We start from the raw sequence: 20,779 nt of genomic DNA on the forward strand, positions 1-20,779 counted from the left end.
TTTATTTGGATCTGGCAAGTTTTGTGCAAAACATCCGTTCCTACTATTATCAGATGATATAATGAACAGTTTATTCTTGTTTAAAGCTTACTTTTTCAATGAGTAAAGCTGTTTCATATAATAGACACCAATGAAATGTTTAATTTTTTAAAAGCAGAATAAAATTGGCAAAAAACGTAAGTTCAAAACTGAGAAATGAAGCAAACTCTTTTACTTGAGAAAATTTTTATCACTTCCCCACTACAAAATAAATTCACAGTATTCATCTGGATAAGAGCACAAAAACTCTAATTTTTGACTATGTAGACTATAATTTTATTGGTGCTTTATGACTGTTAGGAATCTTTTCCTGAATTTAGCAAAAAACATAAATTACCATATGGAATTTTAATGCTTTGAAAAATAAAAATAAACCTTCAAAAGTACCTAATTTAGTTCTAGTTACCTGGAAGTAGTTTATTGACATAACAGATCAGAATATATGGTCTGTAAAATACTTCAAAATGCTTAATGTTTGAACATGTTAGCAAATAAAAAAAAAATAGAAAACCACCATCCATTGACACTTGATACTGTGACATCTGGGGAAACTCAGCAATGTAAATTGTTTCCAGAAGGTTCCACAGCTCACCAATGGCAGAGCTAGGAACAGAATCAATCCACTGTGTACTGTATCATATAAACTTGTTACTTTTATGCATTCGTGGATGTGTTAAATAATATTGAAAAAGGTTAAAAGTATACATACACACATATATGTATTTAATATTCTTTCCTAATAAAGAACAAATGACAATTGGAAGAACATACTGATGCCTTCTTTTAAGTGCTAATGGTTTCTTTCTTTGCTTCACAAGGTATTGACTTGAGGCCTTATTGAATTTAAGTTATAAAAATCTGTGGTCCTGTTAAGTTTCTTACCAGATTCTAAACATGTATCTTTGTCATCTTTTACTGAACTACTTATTCTATACATTTCCTTCTGTTAACCCTATTACTAATAGACTGACAAAATATGTGTTTAGGTCACAAGTTCTTAAAAAACAAAAGAGAGCTGGCTGTTGTAATTCTCACTGCCATCATACTGGGTTTACTTTTTACAATGTGTATATTTCACGCCCTTTGTCTTTATTTTTGAATGGATATTCTCTATGTGCGCATGTGTGTGTATGTGGTTAATAGTCAAAGAAGGACCAATGGGGTTAGCACAAATCCTTCTTCTATTCCAATCTCAACCACGTTGCTTCTGTAGCCTTTTGTTTTTCCTTCAAAAAATTATGATCTTATTGTATACTGAATGTTTTCATGTTTTACTTTAGGTACACTAACGTGTTCTCTTTCATGGCTGTATATGGCCATTGTAGAAATGTGGCAGAAATGTAATCATTTCTATAAATTCTACAAATGTTTTCATTTGTTTTCTGGTAATAAACTAAGTCTGAAGTATTTCCTGCCTAAAATAATAATAAAATCTCAATCCTGGTTTTAAATTCCTTGAGAACCTTTTGAAATTTTAGTCATGAAGGGATTCATATCTAACACAAAAGTGAGGAATGATGAAGTCACTCTTGTAGGAGGTGGTGAATAGAAAGAATTGTCTGTTATTTTAAGTTTTAGAAGATCTTTGCTTATGGCTAAATAGTTACTGGAAGGTTTTTGTTGTGGGATATTAAAATTCCCTAGGATTAATTGTGATGGGCACATAACTGACGCTGTGGAGAGAAATTATTCTTATAGGACATACCTTTCTAGTTTTAATTCATTCTGGTAATGAATTATGGTTATTTTCAGATAGAGTGATGTTATTATGGAATATGTAAATATAACAAATTCCAGAATACTTTTTATAAGTTTAATGAATGAATTTTTCTTGATTAAGCACAGGGTTTGAAATTGCTATTTATTTTCCTAATTTAAGCAGTTCACTGAATTTGGTCAGATGCACAGATTTGTTTATGATTTTATTTGCTAGTGCTTTCCATGTAAATCAGTTTATAAAATTTAACATGAAATGCACAGGAGGCAAATAATGAAGCTAGCCTTTTTTGTTAGGCAGCTTACATTAATTTTAGGCTTAGAAAAGGCGTTGAGCAATGGATTTGATCATTTACTGTCATATCAGAAAATGTGCCTGAGGATTTCTTTTACTAGTTTTTTTTTTTTTTGAATACAGGACTCTATTTTAAATAATGGCCTTTAGCTCAATTGTGTTGTGCTATTTCTTTACAAAGATGGAACCAAATATATTTTCAGTATCATTTATTTGACAAATACATGCTATATGTGTTATATACATTGATTAAAGTTGATTTCTTATATAGATTAAAGTCAGGCTTGGTATATTTTTATTTTACTATTCAGAAGGTTTTACTCCTTGGAGAAAATAAATTACGTTGTCATAAGGGTGGTGTTAAATAGAAGAATTGACTGTTCTTTTAAGTTTTAGGAACTCTTTGGTATGGTGAGGATGATATCCCAAGACTGAGGTTCAAGGTACAAGGGATAGATAGGTGTACAAATAACAAGTGTTTACTAACTTTTATGTCTCTCAGTTGTATTTCAGAGTCTTTTTTTTTTTAAGTTTATTTATTTATTTTGAGAGAGAAAGAGCAGAGGAGGGGCAGAGAAGGGGGGAGAGAGAGAATGCCACACTGTCAGTTTGGAGCCTGATGTGGGGCTTGAACTCAGAAAACATGAGGTCATGATCTGGGCCCAAGTGAAGAGTTGGATTAACATCAGACTAACATCAGATTAACATCAGACTGAGCCACCCTGGTGCCTCTACTTCAGTCTTTATCTGGCCACAGAGTGGGATGCTCGTGAAGGAATTTAAGTGACGTCTCTTTCTAAAGATATTTTTCATACCAGATACATACTGTCAAGGCATTTTGCTGTTGCATGACCCACTGTGAATGTGCTTTATGTACAGGTATAATAGAGCAATTCAGATTATAACAATCATGTTAATTTTGAATCAGGTGGTATAGTATTCCTGTTAGGAACCATTTTTGAGAATTGTGTATACTTTAATCCTCATTCAAGATTTCTGCGTTATTGTTTGATTCTTCCTCTTGCATGTATCCATTATCTTTCTCTTTTTGTGGTAGAATTTTCATTAGGTTAAGTCTAAATCTTTTTTCAATCATTCCTTTTTTTTTTTTTTGGTCTCTTTAAAACCATTGTAATATTGCATGATGAGTCTCCTTCCTATCCCACCCCTTCAAAGAATCTATCCATTCATGTCTATCCGAGGCCCTACCTTCTGAGAATGATTAAAGTACCAGTGCGTCTTTTTACCTACTCATTTTATTGAAGTTTATTTTCAGAAAGAAAGCAGCATGTCCACGCTCAAACAAGCAGGGGAGGGGCAGAGAGAGAGAGAATTCCAAGCAGGCCCTGAGCTGTCAGAGCAGAGTTGGATAGGGGGCTCGATCCCACGAACCATGAGATCATGACCAGAGCTGAAATAAAGGGCTGAATGCTTAACTAACTGAGCTACCCAGGCACCCCTACCTATTCATTTTAAACTCATTTTAGGCGCCATGTACTTTGCTCTTCACAGTGAACTATCCTATTTTCTTTATTACCTAACTGATGACTTAATGTCAATAAATAGAACATATGTTGAACATCTGCGTGACAAGCATTTTGACATACACATATGCTACTTAATAATTTAGTTTTTTTTTAAACTGCATCTTTAGAAGAGTATTTCAGATGATTTTATCTTGTTAAGTAAGGAAATAATTTTATTTATATATTTTCTTTTGAAGATGAAGATTTTTTAGTAACATATGCTTAAGTGAGTGGCCAGAGTTAGCTTGGGAAGTGATCCAGTGGCTGGGAGTTCATAGCGTTTTGGTTACTCTTCTATTTACCATTCCAAGGTTAAGTCGTAACTAGTTCTCTTTGAAAAAGGGGTAAATAAGCCTGGAATAGAAGATCAGGAGAGATCTTAAGAATATGAGAGGAACCTGAAATTTGGAAGACTGAACAGGTCCACATCTTTGAGGAGCAGGGAGAATAGCATTTCTTCATGGCCACTAGAAAGAGCCAGTGGATCTGAGACTGACTGAACCACACACTGGGGAATGTTGAGGATTAGGCAGGAAAAGGTCAAGGTGGGCCTTTTTTCTTAGTTTGAACTCTATGAAGCAGCACTGCTCAGTAGAAATGGATGGGATGATCAGATTTGCATTTTTACATTATAATTCTGGATACAGTATGGAGAACAGATTAAAATGATCAGAGAGTTTCCTTGATGCATTTCTTGTAGTTAGGAGGCTATCACAGTTGTCTCAGAAATAATGGTGGTGGCTGCTACTAGGGTCATTTTGGAGTGAATGGGCAGAAATTGCTGGAGTCAAGGCATATTTAAGAAGTAGAAGCACTAAGAATTTGTGCTCATTTTAATTTTTTTAAATGTTTGTTTTGTTTTTGAGAGAGAGACTCCAGCAGAGTGCATGTGGGGAAGGTTCAGAGAGAGGGAGACACAGAATCTGAAGCAGGCTCTAGGCTCTGAGCTGTCAGCACAAAGCCCATCGTGGGCCTTGAACCCATGAACTGTGAGATCATGACCTGAGCTGAAGTCAGATGCTTAACTGACCGAACCACCCAGGTGCCCCAGATTTGTGCTTCTTTAATGAGAGAGAAGAGGTAAAATCTCAACTTTTGTATCTTGTGAAACTGAGTGAATAATATTAAGATAGGGGACATTAGAGAACAGTCTTTTTGGTTCATGAAGTTTGAGTCAGCAGATGATTACCACACATTTGTTCTCAGAGATACTTACAGAGATTTCACCCATAGTCGAAAGCCTTCTATTCATTTTTGTGTGTGTGTTTATGTGCAGAATCTCTTATCCTAAAAACAACTTGGAGAGAGAAATTCCATTCCTCCACAGCTTCCTTAGTATTTGAGGTTTGTTTATTATTATTTTTTTAATGTTTATTTTTGAGAGAGTGCACAAGCAGCAGAGGGGCAGACAGAGGGAGACACAGAATCTGAAGCAGGCTCCAGGCTCTGAGCTGTCAGCACAGAGCCTGATGTGGGGCTTGAACCCACGGACTGCGAGATCATGACCCAAGCTGAAATTAGACACTTAACTCACTGAGCCACCCAGGTGTCCCAGACTCTTACATAGAGTTTGTCTGATGAATCGTGTTGTTTCACGAAATATTTTCTGTAGCAACATTTCATATTCAAAGAAAAATGCAACTGAAAACAAAAAAAATCAAAATCTTGTTCATGGGTTGAATCATTAACAGGCAGCAAGATGGTAAGAATATTATCATGCCTAAGTAGTGTTCCTTTAGGATAAAAATTTTTTGCCACCTAAAAATAGATTACTTCTGCAGTTTCCTGGAGAGCCTGAACTGTTGTTTTATTGAAAGTGTAGAAGGGTGATGGAATCAGTGCAAAAAACTTCTTTATCCAAACATGCTTTGGCTTGAACCCTATTTGCAATAGGTTTGTATGTGATACTTTTGTAAAGTGTGATTAAATTTTCAGGCAACAGAGGTTTTGTTTTACGGGATTTTAAACTTTATACTTAGATGCTGGAAAATTGTTATTTGGGAATGACTGGACTAGTTAAAGTTACCTGCATGTTTCTTCTAAGTATTTGGAGTATTGTACCCGAGTATTACATCTTTGGAGAGATAACTGCAGATTTAAGTTTTTTAATTTAATATGTTCAGGGTAATGACTGATGTCTAGTTTTTTGCTAGACCAGTGATAACTATGATCTTGTGTTTTTTGCTTTTCACATTTCTAAGAAATGGAGCTCCCTCTACATATATAATCCTCAGGCCCCCTTCTCCCCCTGCAAATGTGGCCTACTAACACTTATTATTAGTATAATTATGTTACTGGTAGTAATAACAGACACGGTTTTGAAATAATGAATCACCATTCATTTCTTTTAATATAAATGATCCCATTTAATCCTCACAGGGGTCCCAAGAGTTGAAGATCATAGATGCCATTATGCTCATTTCAAGAATAACACTTGTGGTTCAAATGATGTTCTTTTTTTTTTTTTTTTAGGGGTGTCAATACTTGGCCTTCTTTGAGTAAGAGAGAAATAGATTGTTGAAGGAGAAATGGATCTTAAAAACCACTCAATAGGATGCTCTTAATTTATAATAGATAATTCAGGTCATTTTCTGTGCCTGGACTGAGATAGATTTTTTATATTAGGGGTTGACCAATTTTTCTTGTAACGATCGTAAATACTTTAGGCTTTGTGGGCCAATACGGTCTTTGTTACAACTGTTTGGCTGTGCTGTTCTGGTGCAAAAGTACCCATAGACCAGTGTAAAAGAATGGGTGTGGCCATGTTTCAGTAAAATTTCACTTACAGAAACAGGCATGTGTCTGGATTAGACACATAGACTATAGTCTCCTGGATTTTGGCTCAGATTTTAAAACCTGTATAACCTTTCTGCCACCATTACTTGGTACCTTTACCTAAAATACCTCTTAGACATTTCTGTAATAGGCATACACTCTCTGGGTCATCAAGTCTCACTATTCAAAGTGTCATTCATGTGCCAGTTCCTACATTTTTATCTCTAGTCTTTATCATTCTTCTCAGTTTTGGCAGGAATGTTCAAGCTCATGAAGTTAGGGAAAAAAAAAAAAAAAGAATTTATCATCTTGTCTCCAAGAGCTGTTCCAACAGTCTCTTATTTCAGTTTGACCTCACCATTGCTTCTGTGACAGATTTTGCTAATTGCTAATAAGGAGCTAGTCTCTTTATTAAAACCTTCTAGAGGCTCTTCATCCCCTACTGGACAAAGCTTAGTCATATGATAAAGCCTTGGCCTGGTCTGGTTCTTGCTAAATTTTATTGTCCTGACTCTTATTTCCTCACCAAACAATTTGCCCTCTGGTAATACTGAACTTTTTAGCCCGTTGACCCTATTGCTTGGTATATATGTGTCTCCTCTGAGTTTTTTGACCTTGGACACCGTTTTTCTTGCCTGATTCTTACTGTTATTTGTGAGTGATAATATTTCTTCTTGGAGTCGTTCTTCAATCCCTCCATGCTCCGAGTTTTTCCCCCTTTCCCACCAAAGCATGTGTAGGCATTCAGAAATGTTTATTGACTTATTGACTTGAACTTGCCTTGGGATTCCTAGTCATGATGTCTCTTATTCCATCCTGTTTCAGTGTTGCCTAACACAAATGGATGCTTTGTAGTGATTTGCAGAAATTAAGGTGGCTAGGTACGAGGAAATACATAGAAATTGCACCTCTAGTAATAGCTATGTTCGACTGAGAATAATATTACTTCTACCTGAGGGTATTATTTACTATATAAATTTAAACTTAAGAAATTATACTATTTTGACTGATGTTATCCTTCTTAGTACAGTTAAATTTTTTCCATTATTCCTTTTAGAAGAAGAAATTTTGTTTCCCTTCAACTATAATTGTCTAATTAACATATTTATCTTTTCAGATTTTGTGAATCATATCCTTATGCTTCATGTTAGGAAGAATACCTTATTGTGCCTATAAATGACCACTTATGTCTTAAATTACTTTATGTATTTACCCTAAATAATAGCATTAACCTTTGAAGTGTTTCTCATTCCTAAGAGGAAATCTATTTTTCTCTTACAAATTGAATTTAGGGGTAATATTCCAACATTTTTGGAGGAGGCTTACTTTTTTTGTTTCAAAATAAATTCTATTTGTGAACATTCTATTCTATATTTGTGAACATTCATTTTGTCTTTTAATTCACATGTACAGCATTTACTTATATATTTAATAAGAAATATTAGGTTATTTGATGAAGACTAAAGTTTGAAAGCAATGATTATGGATTATATTTGGAGGTTTCATTTCCTAGTCTATTTCTGCATTTTATTTGGATTGTGTAACACACTGATTGATCTACTAGAGAATTATAATATTAACAATTGAAGAAGGATTTTTTTCTTAAAAAAGTCTTCCTAAATTAAATGAATCCAGAAGCCTGAAAGTGAATAGCTTGTGTCCTTTTCACAAATATAAAATTGAACAAAAGTTACCTTCACACCTGTAATACACGTTAAGATGACAACATATGAGCAGAATGTGATATTTCACTCATTAATGTGTGTTGCTCAGTTGGTTCTTACACCACGATGAGAGCATGTGCCACGCAGATGTTTCTTACCTCTGGTCGGCCGTTCTGTTGAACTGAGCACACATATGCTGTGAGAATGTACCTCATTGCACCATTCTATGTATGTAGACTTACAGAGGCCTGAATTTTTAAAAAATACAGTGTGTCTTTCATCTTAGGCCCTGCTGTTTTCATTTCTGCAAATTTGGTGTGTGTCCTTTTTATCTCTTCTACTTTTCTACTTTTGAATATATGAGAAACAGTTATGGTAACTTTTAATATCCTAGTCTGCTACTTGGTACTTTGATATTAGTTTGATTCCATTTCAAGTGATGTATTTATTTCCTTCTTAAGGGTATTTTCCTGCTGCTTTTTATGCCTGGAAAGTTGTGTGTGTGTGTGTGTGTGTGTGTGTGTGTGTATTTAAAGTGTGCTATGTGGATTTTTAATTTTCATCTAACTTGGAAAATTTTCAGCCATAATTTTTTCTGTTCATTACCATACTTCTCTGGGAATACCCAATATCTGTATAGCAGATTATTTGAAATTGATCCATTATCTCACTACTGCTCTGTTTTTCCTTTTTTTTTCCCTTTGAGTCTTTTTTTCTGTTTGATTTTAAGTAGTTGCTATTGCTATAATTTTAAATTCACGAATCTTTTTGCAGTGTCTAATCTGCTGTTAATATTTCCCAGTGTATATTTTTTAAATCTCAGATGATGATATTTTCATCTTTATAATTTAGGTTCAGGTCTCTTTTACATCTTTTTTCTACTTAACCCATGCATTCTCTTCTAGAGCTTTGTGAACAAATGGAACATAATCGTAAAATTGTTTTAATGTCCTTTTTTATTCTAATAAATGTGTCACTTCTGAGTTGGTTTTGATTGATTTTTCACCTTATGGACCACGTTTTTCTGCTTTTTTGGACATTTGATACATTTTGATTGGCTGTTAGATTTTGTGCATTTTACCTTGCTCTGGTTACTGAATTTTTTTTTTTTAATTGCTAGAATATTTTTGAACTTTTTTTTCCTGGGATATAGTTAGAAACAGTTTGATCCTTTTAAGCGTTGCTTTTATGATTTTTAGGTCAAGCTAGTATGTTTAATGTAGGTCTAAACATTGTTTGTAACTGAGGCAAGACTCTTTTTCAGTACTCTACCTAATGCCCTATATTATGAAGTTTTCTACTCTGGCTAATGGTTACCACCATTATTCCTGACCTTGGAGGTTCATCAGGCAATGTTCTTATCTTCTCCAATAGGTTTTTGCCCAGCATCACCTTTTTTTATTTTATTTTATTTTTTTAATTCTCAAATGCGTGCAGGGATCAATACTCTGCTGTATGTGTGAGTTAGTCTGATAGTCACCAGCCTCCTTGTACCTCTTTGCTCTTCAGTACTTTGCCCTGTGAACTCTACCCACATTTGTCTCCCCATGCTGTGAAACCCAAATATCTGCCTCTCCCTTCAGTGTGCCAGATCCTGGAAGCTGTTTTAAGGAAGAGTAGGTTGGTGCAAATCTAAGGCTCATTTCATTTTTTCTCATTTCTAAGAGGTGTCCCTTGTTGTAGGTGCCTCATGTCTTCTATTTCTTTGTTTGGTTTGCATACTTTTGTCTGTTTCAACTGGTAAGGTAAATTTGACCCATATTATTCTTTTGTAGGCAGAAACAGAAGCTGGAATTTTCTCAATTTAAGAATTTTATTCATATTCATCGACATTTTCAGAAATATATTTTATATGTAAATAAGAAAATCTCAGGCTGTTTTATGTCAGACTCTATTGTTTTGCATATTCCAGATGCAATTTGTTCAGAGGAGGATTTTAACTAGTAACATAACATTTAGTCAGGAAAGAAAATTCTTTTTATAACTCAAACACATAAATTAATGACCCCCCAAAATTAATAGGATTTATGATGAACAAATAAAATGTATTTATATCACACAGGCTTCTTTTGTCCTAGGCATATGTACAGCCCATTAGTACATTGTACAAAGGTGAAATGTTTGCTATACTCTAGTATATGTATGTAATGCTTCAGGAAGTTGTGCCATAATGCAACAGTGGCCGAGTCTGTTCTCTAGGAGAATACCGTGTGAAATCTGAAAAGAAAAAAAATATATATTTTCAAGATACATTAGGTTTTCCCATTGATTGTTTAATGTGAAGTTCCTGTGCACCTGGCTGTCTCACTTTCTCATTTGGTTAAGCGTTCAGCTCTTGATTTTGGCTCAAGTCATGGTCTCACGGTTCGTGAGTTCAAACCCTGCATCAGTCTCTGCAGTGGCAATGCAGAGCCTCCTTGGCATTCTCTGTCTCCCTCTTCCTCTGCCCCTCCCCTGATCACACTCTCTCTCACAAATAAATCATTTAAAAAGTGAAGTTCTGTTTTCATTACTTCCTTGATTGTTTACATAAGGATCTAAACAAAATGGGTATACAAGTATAACATTTGTCTTGACATTATAAAACTCCTTTATTTTTTACTTCTTTGAATCAATAGAAAAATTTAAACCTTTTGTATGGCTAATATTTTAACGCAAAATGCTGTTTACTACTTTGGTTACATGGCATAATTTCTCAACCTAATAGTTTAGCTGGTATTTTAAGATTTATAGATGAGTTGTTAAACATTTGCTCTGAATTTTTATGATAGCTTATAACTTTTAATTAGCTTCTATTCATCATAATTATCCATTGAATTTCTTGGTAGCATTGATTTAAACTTGTTCCAGAATGAACTGGTTCAACAGTAAAAGCTTGTTCCTTTTTCTTTTTAGAAGTATAGTTAAAAAAAATAAGGTATAGTTTATTCATTTTCATTAATAGAATCCATGTAGTTCATAAATAGTTGACGTGAGATGAAACTTTCCCTAACTTTTTTTTTAATCCTTAAGATAAACTCTTACTCTGATCTGCTTAGTATTAGTTAGTTTCATCTGTTATTAGATCTCCCCATGATTATTTTGAAAGTAATGTTGTCTAGATACTGGGCCTAATTCCCACAATTTACTTTTCTGTACCTATAGGTAGATAATTGCACAATATCTGTTGTGTGGTTTCAGAGAGCCTCTGGTCCACCTACCAGTTCTTTGTAACTTGATTGATAATTACCAGAATTTTGATTTTGATTGACCTTCCTTCTACTTAGGTGGGCATTAAGAAGTGTATATTTAGATATATACTTGAACTTCAAAAATTGACTTCCTAATCAAATAAACAAAGACCCTATTTCTCTTCGTACCACAATTCCTGACTCCCTTCTCAGGCCTTCCTGTTAACATGGGGTCTGGAATGAGACAGAAGTGTTAAATGTGGGGTTATGGAACATTCCTGATGTTGTAAAGAATATTATACTTGATATTAATTATTGTCCTTTGATTAATGTACCTGTCCTCAGAGACAAATGAAAAATTACACATTAAAATATAAAAAAAAAAAAGATTGGAATTCATCTGGGGCCAGGGATATATTAAATGGTTACCAGACAAATATAAAGCATGTGTAGAACTGAATGTAGAAGACATGAGGCACAGAGGAGCATTTTCCAAACTCTGCCAGAAACCTTGCCCACCCACAAAGCCATGAAGCTACCCATATGTTAAATATTTAAGCAGTTTACTAGTTTATTGGAGTGAATTTGCTGTGTCAAAAGAAAATGAAATGAGATGTTCCTTTGCATGTGGGAGTGGAGGGTAGGAAGATATCCTTATCTTTTTTTTATATATGCATGAAGAACAGTTGTTAGAAATGGCATCCTAAAGGAGAAATACTGTTACTATAATTTATATGTAGCAAATGAGTCAATAGTTCAAAAAGAGATCAAAGAATATCTACCTAATGTAGCTTATAAGCAAATCTGCAGAACTCAACCTAAATGAAATGTTTTGCTACATTTCCATGGATGCAAGACTGTCCACCCTGTAAGTTTGTTTTATTAAGGCAAAAACATTTACATTTCTCTTGAGCTATCATGATCATTTTGTAGCCCTCGCTGTATTTGTATAAACCTGCTCTGTCTTTAAAATTAAACTTGATTGCATTATTGTACCAACTGAATTTTTTCCTGGAACTCAGAGTAACTGGTGGATTTTAGAAGTTCAAAATTAGTAGCACAATGTAAAGTATATGCTTAGGTTTCACGGTATTCATATTAGGAAATCCATATGCTAGAGATTTTCTTCTGTTTCTCATGATGTCATCAGGCCTTCCCATCTGGTCAAGGAGAATTTTGAGATGCATTGTACTTCTTTACATTTCATAAGTCCATATCCATATCTGTTTCTTTAAAAGCTGATTATGTCAACTATTACAAAATTAAGCACATTCACGAAAATGACCTTTATTATGCTCTTAGGTTTTACTACATTTTTGAGTTTACCTATAGTTTAAATAACTGGTTACTTAATGGGTAGTATAATTTGGTGGTTTGATGTGATAACATAGGCAATTTGTAGATGTATCAATAGCTTGCCTGGAATTCATTTCTATGAATGGTTTTGTTAACTCATGGAATGTTTGGTGAATAGCATTGGCTGACTGGTTTCTTGGCGTTCTGTTTCTTTTTTCTTTCCAAGGAACTAGGGTGTCTTGTGTCTAATAGATCTTTAGCTGGAGTGAAAATCCTCCAGTCCTTGACTGACATTTCATGTCTTGGTGAGAACTGAAACTATTGTGCTTTGTTTTTTAGTTCACTATGTAGTTTTGCTATAATACATGTTTCTGTAAAAAAAAAATAGCTTCTGTGTAAGTGGTAGATAAGGGAGTTAGGTCCATATAATTTGGAAGTGGCATCAACTCATATACAACTTTTTCTAGATAAGAACAGCCAGAAAGACGGGAATAAAATAATAAGGAGAGGAAGGAGAGGAAAAACCTCTTAATTTAGCTGCTGCACTGGAAGTAGAAGGTATTACAACTTTGTTTTGCTTTTTGATATGCTTCACTGATACACTAGTTTCTAAGAGAAGTGCAGTAAAACATATACATTTGTGGATTTGGAAACTGTGTTCTCATAATTGGGTCAGGAATTTTTTTTTCCTTTGTGTATTCAAATAATTGTTCTTAGTAATAAGGTTATGATTATAATTTTCTTTCTTTCTTTTTTTTTTTTTTTTTACTATACTCTATTCCTCTGAATTAAGGTTTTTGTCTTAAGCTAAAATGAATCATATTGCTACATCCTTCTTTTTTGGTAGTATTTGCATGGCATATCTTGTTCATACTTTAACATGTGCTTGTCAGGATAGTTTGCCTTAGATATTTGTCTTACAACTAGCATATTGTTAGATTTTCCTTAAAAAATTCAATCTGATACTATGAAAGAGTTAAATGTTTTTAATTTATGTGTATTACCTTTATATTTGAGTTCTTTTGACAAGCTTGTTTTGTTACTGCTGTTGGCCAATTGTTTTATTTTTATTTTTGCTACTTTTAATTTACTCCTATAATCTACTCCTATAATTGGTACACATTATCCTTTTCTCCCTCTTCTTAGTTCTAAAACCTATAAAATGTAGTTGTATATAGCTTTAATTAAATACCATTACTTTTTTTAAATATACGTAATTAAGTGTAAGTTAACTCAGTGTAAGGTCTCTAATTTCTGTCCTTGGTTTAAAACAAAACACACATTCAGCACACTTTACCTATTGAACCTTTTCATTTCAGTATAATTTATTCTTGTCTACAGTTTAGTTCTACAGCTTTTAAGCTCCCAAAGTTATTACCCTTAGGCTCTCTTTTAGGATACTCTTTTAGGAAAATTGAAAAATGAACACCCACTCCCGGCTCTGACTTCACATGGAGGTTCCACGGGCAGGTGCACTTCCTCCTGGGCCAAGTTCAATGACAGCTTTGCAGTGCAGAGCTCCTTTCCCAGTTGTATCTATCATTCCTTCTCCAATTAGTGCATTCCCAGCATTTCCGCTCTTTAATTTCTATGCATTTTAAAATCTCTATGGAGGCTGTAATTATGAAGTAGAATGGTCTTGTCTTTTCTGCTCCTTGTGCTATTTTTTCCAGAAACCCTTTCTGTACTTCCCCCGCCCCCGGCCCCCTTAGTTAATTTAAGATTTTTCAGAACTGAAAATTTGTTAGGAAGACTTATATTAAATGAGAAGTGTCTGTCTGCCTCATTCACTATCTAGGCTAACAGTAAGGTTTCCTGGTTGTGCATTGCATAACTCAAGGACATTTCATTGACATAAAGTTTGTTGGGTAAGGTGGTTGCTAGTATTTCATGGTATCTGAATAGTAAGAATAATTACACAGTTAAAAGAGTTAAATAGTACTATGAGGCTTGTGACCCCAAACAGCAGCATTGTTCGTCATTCCAGATGGTATGGGGCTATGTAATGATCTGGCAGTATGGGCCCAGGAGAGAGTCTTAGCCTTGGCCTTGGCCAGTCTCCTAGCTTTAGATTCATAATATGACTGCAATTTCATAAATGCCTTTTGAGTTTGGGGAATTACCCTGCATTTTTTTTTTTGGCAAGTCCACAACCAGTAATTTTAGCTTCAGATAGATATCATAAACTCAGAAGACTAGAAGATGCCTGTGGCACTAGCTTGTGCAACATTGTAAAAGACTACAGGACAGGAAAAAAGACGGTGATGGTCATGTCTCTTCCGCTTTAGCTCTTGAGCTCACAATGTCATATTAGTTATAAGGACTGCCTTCCCCCCCCCCCCCTTTTTCTCCCCTACCTTGGCTTCTAAAGGGTGAGGGAAGGAGGTCAGAGAAGGTGGTGGGTGAGCTATCCTTCTAAAAGTCTCAAACTATAAATAGGAACTAGTATCTTTAGTAACAACTGATGTTAGCTTCCTAGGTTTCAGCTAGGGCAACACCTAGTTTCAAGTTAAATTTCACTGAAGGAAAGGTCTAGCGTTTATAGTTCATTAACAGTTATTCCAGCCTGGCTGTAGTTCACCAGTCTCAAATTATATTTGCTATAAGCAATGTTGCCTGGTAAAAAAAAAAATCTGAAATTTCATCTTTATAAGTTTTCAGGGAATCACTGCTAGGGGAGGGTAAGCTCAAGATCACAGGGTAACATTGTCTTTTCTTCAGCTATTCAGCGTATAGTAAGGCCTGAGACCCTTTTCTTCCTGCTTTTCATCTTCATTGTTTTTTGTTTTGTTTTGTTTTTGCTTTTTCTTCTTTTTCTCTTATTTTTGTTTCTTTTCTTTTTTTTTTTTTGATTTTTTTTCAACGTTTATTTATTTTTGAGACACAGAGAGACAGAGCATGAACAGGGGAGGGGCCAAGAGAGAGAGAGACACAGAATCTGAAACAGGCTGCAGGCTCTGAGCGGTCAGCACAGAGCCCGACGCGGGGCTCGAACTCACCGGCCGTGAGATCATGATCTGAGCCGAAGTCGGACGCTCAACCGACCAAGCCACCCAGGCGCCCCTCTTTTTGTTTCTTAATAGTAGAGCATTTTTAAGGAAAAAAGCCTTTATTGTCACTTTAGATTTTAGGAAGAAGCAATGACATATGTATGTCTTTTTTTTTTAAATATATGAAATTTATTGTCAAATTGGTTTCCATACAACACTCAGTGCTCATCCCAACAGGTGCCTTCCTCAATACCCATCACCCACCCTCCCCTCCCTCCCACCCCCCATCAGCCCTCAGTTTGTTCTCAGTTTTATTTAAGAATCTCTTATGCTTTGGCTCTCTCCCACTCTAACCTCTTTTTGTTTCTTCCCCTCCCCCATGGGTTCCTGTTAAGTTTCTCAGGATCCACATAAGAGTGGACACATATGGTATCTGTCTTTCTCTGTATGGCTTATTTCACTTACCTTACCTACTGAATTAATATACATAAATGTCCTAACATAATTCTCTTTTAAAATTGATATTTTAAAAGTACTTTTCCCTGGACAAGCAAAATGCAATCTGTTGGGTGAAAACTCACTCCCTTGTGTTACTTAAAGAACATAATAAAATTTTATTGCGTATTTTCTATAGAGTGTATTTCTATATCGAAGAACGAGGAAGGGAAGAGATTAGTATAAGAGTTTTTAAGTGGGGTAGATTTTAAAATGCTTCTAGATAATAAATATGTGTAATTGAACAAATTGTAAATTTTAAGAGTTACAATTCTTGATACTGTGAAAAAAATACAAATATTTCTTAATGTTTATTCTGTGTTTGCATTTGCATTTTATTTTGATATTATTGTGATTTAGATAGTTTATGTCCCACAAAAGACAAACATTACCCTAAAACTTCAAATTTGAAGAAAGGAGGAAATCTTATCCTGAGCTCCTTAAAATTTAAATGAAAAATAATGCTTAAAAAATAGTCATTGGAATAATTTCATGAAAAATATTATTTAACACTGCAAAAAATATAATTCTGGATTTACTCTAAGACATAGATGATTTACTAGAATTTGAATTATCAGTTTGAAAGGGATTCTAAAAAACTATGAATGTAATAGAGCACTTCCTTTAATTTTATTAATATTAGTAATTGCTTAATTTATCATATTTCTACCTAGCCTAGTTGCAATTTATAAATTAAGCTAGGTGAATGGTGGAAATCATGTTTTTTTATACATTTGACTCTGACACAAGTGGAAATAGAATATTGGCATTTTATATTTTTCAACATCGTGTTTTCAGTGACTGTTTATTGTCTTTGTATTTGTAAAGGATACAGTAATCTTACTGAGCATTTATGGCTTGATATGCTTATCTAGAAATTAACACAAACTTTTAAATATTATAATATTATATTTGTATTTTGAGCTTTTTTAATATTATATTTTTCAAAGCAAAGAGAAAGGATTATATTCTAATGTGACCTTTTGTATTATTTTGCAGGTGTATTTTCTTGATTATAAATCAGTACCTTTTGATCAGAAAATGGAAAACCTAATACAGATTAGGGAATATGCAAAGGAAGTGAAAAAAAGAAATATTTTATTATGTGGTCTTCTTATATATTATCCACAGGTAGGTAAAATTTTTGTCTCAGATTTATGTTCTGTACACTACAGTTGTAAGGGTGAGAACGTGAGTTGTTAAAAGCAAAGATACAATAATGATGAGAAGAATTGTGGCTGGAAAGTTACCCATCTATTCATGTTCTGTAGTAGGTGGAACCTCTCTTGACTCTAACGGAAAAATTTATTTATTTATTTATTTATTTATTTATTTAAAAAAAATTTTTTTTAACGTTTATTTATTTTTGAGACAGAGAGAGACAGAGCGTGAACAGGGGAGGGGCAGAGAGAGAGAGGGAGACACAGAATCCGAAACAGGCTCCAGGCTCTGAGCAGTCAGCACAGAGCCCGAAGCGGGGCTCAAACTCACGAACCGTGAGATCGTGACCTGAGCCGAAGTCGGCCGCTTAACCAACCGAGCCACCCAGGCGCCCCAAAATTAAAAAAAAATGTTTTGATTAACAAAAAAAGTGAAATTGGTGAATATCTTATACAAGGTGGACCTCATGGATTGTCCAAATTTAGCAAATAAAAAATACAGAATATCTGAATACATTTGAATTTCAAATAAACAATAAATTATTTTTTTTAATTAAAAAATTGTTTTTCAGTTTATTTACTTTTGACAGAGACAGAGTGCAAGCATGAGCTGGGGAGGGCAGAGAGAGAAAGGCAGACACAGAATCTGAAGCAGGCTCCAGGCTCCAGGCTGTCAGCACAGAGCCTGATGCGGGGCTCAAACTTACGAACTGTGAGATGGTGACCTGGGCCGAAGTGAGACGCTTAACCAACTGAGCCACCCAGGCACCCCTAAACAATAAATTAAGTATGCCCCAAATTTGGAATTCAAAATTTGAAATTCAAATTGAAATAGACTTTTGTATTTAACTGAGTTCACAACTCAGCCCTTTGTATAGTTTGAAATGGCTTGTTTCTTTTATGTTGTGCTAAAAATGTTGGTGATCAGGTTTTTAATTACTTGAAAGCAGCGCCTGGCATTCATATTATAAGAGGGCATGGTGTTTAATCAGGGAAAAATTCTTGCTGTCCCTGTATTCAAAACAGAAAGTTAGGTAAGCTGAAGGCAAAATGAATTAGCATTATAGATTCTGAGTGCAGAGAAATGCTATTTAAATCAGACTATTTGGAGAATCTGTTAGGGAAGATGGATTTGCCCTTTGTGCATAGATTGCTTTCTCTGAAACGGCAGAATGCTTTGTAGTTTGTTACAGGTACCCCACAGGAATCAAGAAAGTGAAATAGTCCATGGAGTTTTTAATGGTGTAGAATAAAAGTGATTTGGTATTGACTATGTAAGGAATTACAGACATTTAAAGTTATATAGTTGATGAATAACAGTTATTGTTTGTGAGATTTTTAATGTACCTTGTTAGCCTGAAGGTAACAATATTTATTTTGAAACAATGGATTTTAATTAAATATAAGGACCATCGTTTAGCCAGTTCCTTGGTTTCCTTTGAGATGGTTTTCTCTGCTTCTAAAATATGTAAGCATTACTTCCAGTTGGTCATCAACTACGAGGCAAAGCTGAATTTACTTAGGATCATGTAATATGTTAGTGTTATAAGGGCTGTTCAAGTCAGAACAGCCAAGGACTAAAGATACACACTTGCGGGACAGCGCATAACTGGCAGAATAAGAATAAAAACTTGGGTCTGTATCTTTGTTCAAGAATATTTCCTCTTCACTAGAGTGTCTTTGGTTGTACTCCAGATTATTGTGGTAGGAATGATCAGTTCTTTCTCTTGGGCCATGCAGAAGAGTCATGGATACACAGTAGTAATGCTATAGTATCCAGATATAAAATATAGTTCTTTGAAAAAAATCTCAAAAGCTGAGAACTGGTAGAGCACACACACTCTCTGGGACTCTGTTTTTCCTATGATTTAGGCTAAGCACAAAGAGTCTGTATGCATTGTAGTTGACATGCCAGTGGACAGTATGGTCTGAATGAAATATAGCCTGCCTAGTGAAATTTGAATTTCAGATAAACACTAATTTTTCGTACGTCAAAATATTGCATGAAGCGTACTTAACACTAAAATTCTTTGTTATCCCTCCTGAAATTCAAATGTAACTAGGCATCTTGTGTTGTTGTTTACGAAACCTGGTAACCCTTGTAGAGTTGATATTCACAATAAAATGCTTCATTTCCTCCCAACTGGCATGCTCTACACATTAGTGGAATGCAGTTGCATATCTATGTGACTCTGTACCTGGGAAGGCTTCCTGGTCGGAAAAGTGGCCTTGTTGAAAAGGAGCCACCTTTCCGGCCTACAACTTTGTATCTGACCAGTATTATTTTGAGCAAATTTGGAACTGTCAATCGAGCTATCTACTTAGCTATCAGGAGTGGGGAAAAGATGACCTTGCAAAGCCTTCAAGATATGTCTCTCATCTTTTTAGGAAGCAAAGATAGCTTAAGTAGATGTTGCTTTTGTTTTCCTAAAAATAGAATAGTAAAGATATTTCAAATATGTGAGGACATTTAAAATACAGTGTTTAATTTTGTCCTTAAAGACACAGGTGCCAGTTGGCTGTTAGCTCAACACATGTCCAGTGCATAATTCTACCTTAAAGAGCATTTACCAAAGGACCCTGGAATGTTCATCAGATACCCCATTAAAAAGGGCTATGGTTAAAAAATTGGGGAGACATCAGTGAATAGAGTTAAACAGATGTCTTCTATGAAAGGCTTTTCACAAATGCTTGATATACTAATGAACATTTTATATCTCCAAATTGGGGACATACTGGATGCTGTTTTCCATTTTCTACTATACCTGATTAAACATAGACAACTCATGAGGCTGTTCTCTAAATGAAACTTCGGGGAATAGTGCTCATAAATAGTCCACGTGTAAAGAAAGCAGTACCTCTGGACAGTCTTTTTACTTTTTTTTTTTTAAACTTTGACTTTTTAATTCAGCACTAATTTTTCCACTTAGTTAAATCAGTATCTTTAATTTTGAGTGCCTACTTGACAAGTATTATATCAACACTATGAATACCAAGTTTCGTAAGGTGGAACTTCTGTCATTGTTTAGTGAGAAGAGTGTTGGTTTATACTTTCCGTGGTGCCGGGAGACATAGCTTTTTGTAGTGTTCATACGTTGAACTTTGTTCCCTAAACAAATCCATCTCTATGATAAGCATTAGGGTGTTTTCATAGATTGTTATTATGTGTCCTTTTCAGTCTCTGATCTGTGAAACCTAGATCAGTGAAATATAGAAAGATTTTTAACCATTTTTCATAAGACATAGCATTAAGAGTTTGTTTGGGTAGGCTTTCAGTTTACTGGTAATTCCTCCTTGGAAGATAAAATGGATTGGCTTCAGTATCTGTGCTTGTACGTGTGGTCTTTCTAGCTTTAAGAAGACCTGCATTGTTATGTATATAGTACCTCTGGTTATGTGCATGGTCTGGACTGCTTGGCTGCTCCTTCACAGTGTTGACATACATGATAATTATAATTAAATAGAATTATGCAAGCTTTTTTTTTTCTTTTTAAACATACGATGCTGTAAAGCCTCTATTTGTGTTTGTATAGAGTTTCCCATAAATATATAGGGCTTTCTGTGTTTGGTGAATTTAAACTTGTTAATTGTATTTCAATCGTTTATCTTTTTGGATCTGTAATATAACCTATGATCAATTAGCCATAGTTTCT

General features: G+C 34.6%; 1 protein-coding gene across 18 annotated transcripts in view; it reads left to right on the plus strand.

Annotated features, from left to right (window-relative positions):
* The window catches only part of CRPPA (CDP-L-ribitol pyrophosphorylase A), a 481,097-nt gene that overhangs the window by 175,782 nt on the left and 284,536 nt on the right, over positions 1–20,779 (plus strand). For all 18 annotated transcript variants that reach the window (XM_053218382.1, XM_053218386.1, XM_053218374.1 and 15 more), the window contains exon 9: positions 16,966–17,097. In XM_053218382.1, coding sequence (XP_053074357.1) covers positions 16,966–17,097 — 132 coding nt within the window. The remainder of the gene's footprint in view (positions 1–16,965; positions 17,098–20,779) is intronic.

The sequence above is a fragment of the Acinonyx jubatus genome, chromosome A2 (genome assembly GCF_027475565.1).
Source record: "Acinonyx jubatus isolate Ajub_Pintada_27869175 chromosome A2, VMU_Ajub_asm_v1.0, whole genome shotgun sequence".
NCBI lineage: Eukaryota > Metazoa > Chordata > Mammalia > Carnivora > Felidae > Acinonyx > Acinonyx jubatus.